This window comes from Nansenia antarctica (genome assembly GCF_963989245.1).
Source record: "Nansenia antarctica genome assembly, chromosome: 1".
In the NCBI taxonomy this organism is placed as follows: Eukaryota; Metazoa; Chordata; class Actinopteri; order Argentiniformes; family Microstomatidae; genus Nansenia; species Nansenia antarctica.
Window position 1 is genome coordinate 101676122 of NC_137674.1, and position 4191 is coordinate 101680312.

Genomic DNA, 4191 nt, shown 5'->3' on the forward strand with positions numbered 1-4191 from the left:
GATAAGAAGAACAGGGAACATTCCATCGCGAGTGAAGCGAGCAAGCGGAAAAAAATTGGCCTCCTCAATTCTGGAAGTCACCAGCCTCCACTGATATATACAGTACATCCAGATGTTAGAGTGTGTGTGTGTGTGTCTGTGTCTGTGTCTATGTCTGTGTCTGTGTCTGTGTCTGTGTTTCAGTGTCAGTCAGTAAAGACAGCTCTGTCCTTTCCCCACTGGTCTCTGTCCTCCCGGAACTTCACGCGGGCCTCGTCCCTGCTCTCCTCCAAGTCCAGCAGGGCAGCCCTGGCAAGGACCAGAGCCCCTCGGCCGCCGCCAGCTTGTCCACCAGGGCCTCACTCTGCAGGGCACTGATCTTGTCCTCTGCCTCCTCTGCGTTGGCCGTCTCCAGGACGATCACCCATGGTTACACAACACTGGTATAACTGCAGGGACATGTGTGCTAATAGGGATGGTTACACTCATTGATAAAAAAAACGCAAGTATGTTTTGCGGACTGTGTGTGTCATTCAAACAACAGATCTACTTCAGACACGCTACTTGGAACGCGTGCATTTTCTGTGAGTGTGCGAGAGAGCAGATCGGTTAGTTCATAGATATCTATATCTTAGTTGGCATCTGGAGGCAGCTAGCTAGACTGTCACTATGGACATCACAACTTTTTTCAAAAAGAATAATGAAAGCAATGAGGCGCAGGCGACGCAAGAGGAGGAGGAGGAGGAAGAGGTATCTCCTGTCGCTGTAGCAGCATGAGTCAGGTCAGTGAGAGTGCCACTGCCTCATGTACAAGCTCAGGTTGGTGAAGAAGATTAGCTAATTATTTCTGGCTAGCTAGCTAGCCTGTACTCACTGTGATATTAATTTGGAACATAGAAAGGAAGTGGGATGACCTTACTTTGCCTTTGTAGAATCCAATTGATAATTCTTCCAGCCTTCATTTGTTTCCCCTCCAGCATGAGTATGAAGCATATGCATCTCTGTAACTGATTTGGCTATTGAAACATGTATTCCACTCAGATAAGTTAAGGATAAGTTCCACTCAGCCTGTTAAGGCTAGCAACATGCTTCCATTCCCAGCAGCAAGGTAGGCTGTTTATAATCACTTATTATGATGATGATTATTATTATTACTATTGTTATTATTATAATATTAATATTATTTTCAAAGTCAATTACTACATCATCCTACAGGAAAAATGTGGTTAAGTAATAAAATAGCAATAAAATACTGATTGATGTACATCTGTTTCTGCATTGAATATTGGCCTGTAGCTGGCATCCAATAGTGTTGCTGTGTTGTGTGTGAATCACTGTCCTGTCGTCTTGTTGACAGCCACTGAGATTTAAATGACTCTGTCTTTTAACATCTCTCCTCTTCCCATGTATCATTTGTTAACTATGAACATTGACATTTGTCAATTTAAGAATTCCTCTTCAATCTTGGCTTGTGAATGAAATTAATAATTTGAACACCTGTCACAGGAAAGTATTTCTCTAACTGTCTCTTTCATACTTCCAACAATCCACTGACTTCCTTTCTGTTGAAGTCTGAACTTCAAAGTGAAACGTCAAATGGTTGAAACGTCAAATGGTTGAAACGTCACAGCCATGAAACTTAACATAGCCACTAGGGCGCCGTGCACTGCTGAATATTTCAGATCTTTTTGTCTGGTTTGAAGATAACTGGAGCAGATCTAAGCACCGTGTTCACTGTAAGCTGGATCAACTTCTCACCCAATGGAGTCAGAAGTCAGACTTTGTGGGGTTTTTTAAAGTCTGATGCTTGTATATGGATTGCACGTCATTAGTAGTTTACCCTGAAGTGACTTATGAACAGGGGAGGCTGGTGACGGTAGAAATCGGAGGAGAGCCTCATGGGATGCATGGCATGGCAATGGTATGCCTGTGATACCATAGTTTGATACCGTTCCTTATTCTGTTCCATGCATTGAAATGAGCCCGGCCTCCGGTTCCTACCTTTACTAGCCTCCCCTGGTACACACAATCTATAGTAGCTCAGACTGCTCACGAACAAACCAAATGGGATTGATCACATCACCTTATTTGGATTATGAGTCATGAGTCTTGAGACTGAATTCCTGGATTACTAATAAAACAACCAAAACATTGAACTGCTTTTCTTTACAAGAGAACGTATGTAAGTGCTGTTTGATCAGTGTGTGTGGTAGAGTGGTGCTGTAGTAGTGGTGTACATGGGGGCTGGGCGTCGGGCCATGTGTGTGTGCAGCCTGAGGCAGGCGGGCTTGAAGCTGAAGTGCAAAATCAGCCAAGAGATCCCTGGGCCATTTCCTGTGCCATGTATTATTCACAGACGTGGCTGGCAGGAGACATGAAAAATGGAAGTACTGTGTGTGTGTGTGTGTGTCTTTCTCTGAGAATGTGTGTGGGTGTGTGCGTGTATGAGAGAGTGTGTGTGTGTGTGTGTGTGTGTGTGCCTGTGTGTATGAGAGAGAGACGATGTAAAAGAGTCCTGAGGACCATTCACTAATACTGGGATTAGCCGAGCACTATCCCCCCTGAGCTGTAGCTTTAGCCCAACATCGTTCCCTCCGTTTAAGACAACTGCTGCAGTTTTAATGATGTGTCAGAAGCTCCAGATGCTCCAGTTGAGAGGCAGGTTGTCTGACCTCCTAGCACCCTACTCAGCAGTTAGCCCCTCACTCACAGCTCTCCCCCCTGCCATAAGCAATCCATCAATGACAATGGTGCGTCTGCTGCCCATACCACACTCTATACCTCTGCGAGTGTGTGTGTGTGTGTGTGTGTGTGTGTGTGTGTGTGTGTGAGAGTGTGTGAGTGTGCACAAACCATAACCAATCCATCAATGACATCCAACAACATTAATCTGCCCAACTACTCGCCTTGGACCATGCATGGTAACGTTTATTCCAGACATGCAAAATGTACACATCAAAGACATGGAGAACCGACACACACATACATACATACAGTAGGGAGAAATCAGATTGTAAAAAAATAGACATGAGACTGTTTTACTGACACAAAACAGCAGTTTCATACATCTGTCTTGAAACATGTGGAGGGAGGCATGGGATGGGTCATCCATAAACGTGTCAAATATGAGAGAAATATTCCTTCAGGAAGGAACACTCAAACAGACACTCAATATAGAGATATGATTCGATATCTCCAAAATAGGCTCTTAGTTCTTGTTCTTGTGTGGAAATCAAGATGTCGGATCTGTTATGTCGGGTCATTCACCTTCTATTTTATTCATTCTTTTCATCTTTCCTACCAGAATTGCCATCTAGAGGGTACAGTATGTCTTAGTTTCCTTGATGGATTTTATGGTTGTATTTCAGTTTTTTTTTTGTAAATACAAGGGAGGCCAATGTATAGTACAACATCCAAATCCACCATGGAACCCTCAAGAAAGATACTGTTGGGTGAGTGTTGTGGATGTTAACTCTTCTAAGTGCGAGGGGAAGGCTTTGTGAATGGATGCCCGCCCTTTGTGTAAGATCTCTGGTAATAAAGTGCTATATATGCTTCAATAGGGGCAGTAAGGGGATTTATAGTTATGTTTATATAAATATGTTTATGATGTATTAAAAAGGAATTAGCCAATAGTCATAATGACTGTCCTCTACAGGGGACCTTCCCATATGATTGGTCAAAGAAATGGCAATGTCTTCCATATAGATCGATGTTTGTTGTTAGAACATGTTCTATAGTTCTCTCTCTTTGGTCTCCAATGTGTCACACCTTCATAAGCCCTTGGCAAGTCAAGCAGTCACATATAAAACCACCGATAATGAAACATTCTGTACAGCAGTGGAGGAGGGTGGAGGTAGACATCGGAGGACGGGGCTCATCGTAAGGCATGACATGGAATAGGAAATGCTATGAAATACCATTCCTCATCCATTCATTCCATGCATTACAATGAGCCCATCCTCCGATTTCTATCTCTACGCGTCTCCCCTGATCAAAACATGAATGAGTATTTGTCCACTGGGGCCTTTTCCCCCCTACACCAACCATGCCGTATCTGAGGTGTGTCAATAGAACAGTCGTTGTGTTACCGCAGTTGAAACTGTACAGTTCAGACAAACAGGCGTGCTACAGTCCAGTACATGTACAGAGATGCTATAAATGCTGTCAATCCAAACCTGAAGCAATGTTCCTTTAACACGAGAGGGTTAT

At 43.6% G+C, this 4191-nt stretch overlaps 1 protein-coding gene across 1 annotated transcript in view; it reads right to left on the reverse strand.

Moving 5' to 3' along the window:
* Positions 1-241: 241 nt before the first annotated feature.
* trarg1a (trafficking regulator of GLUT4 (SLC2A4) 1a) overlaps positions 242-4191 on the reverse strand; it is a gene marked incomplete at both ends in the record, with an annotated part of 20736 nt that continues 16786 nt past the window's right edge. Inside the window, one exon of the mRNA XM_080528506.1 lies at positions 242-388. Within this exon, the coding sequence (XP_080384632.1) occupies positions 242-388 (147 nt within the window). The remainder of the gene's footprint in view (positions 389-4191) is intronic.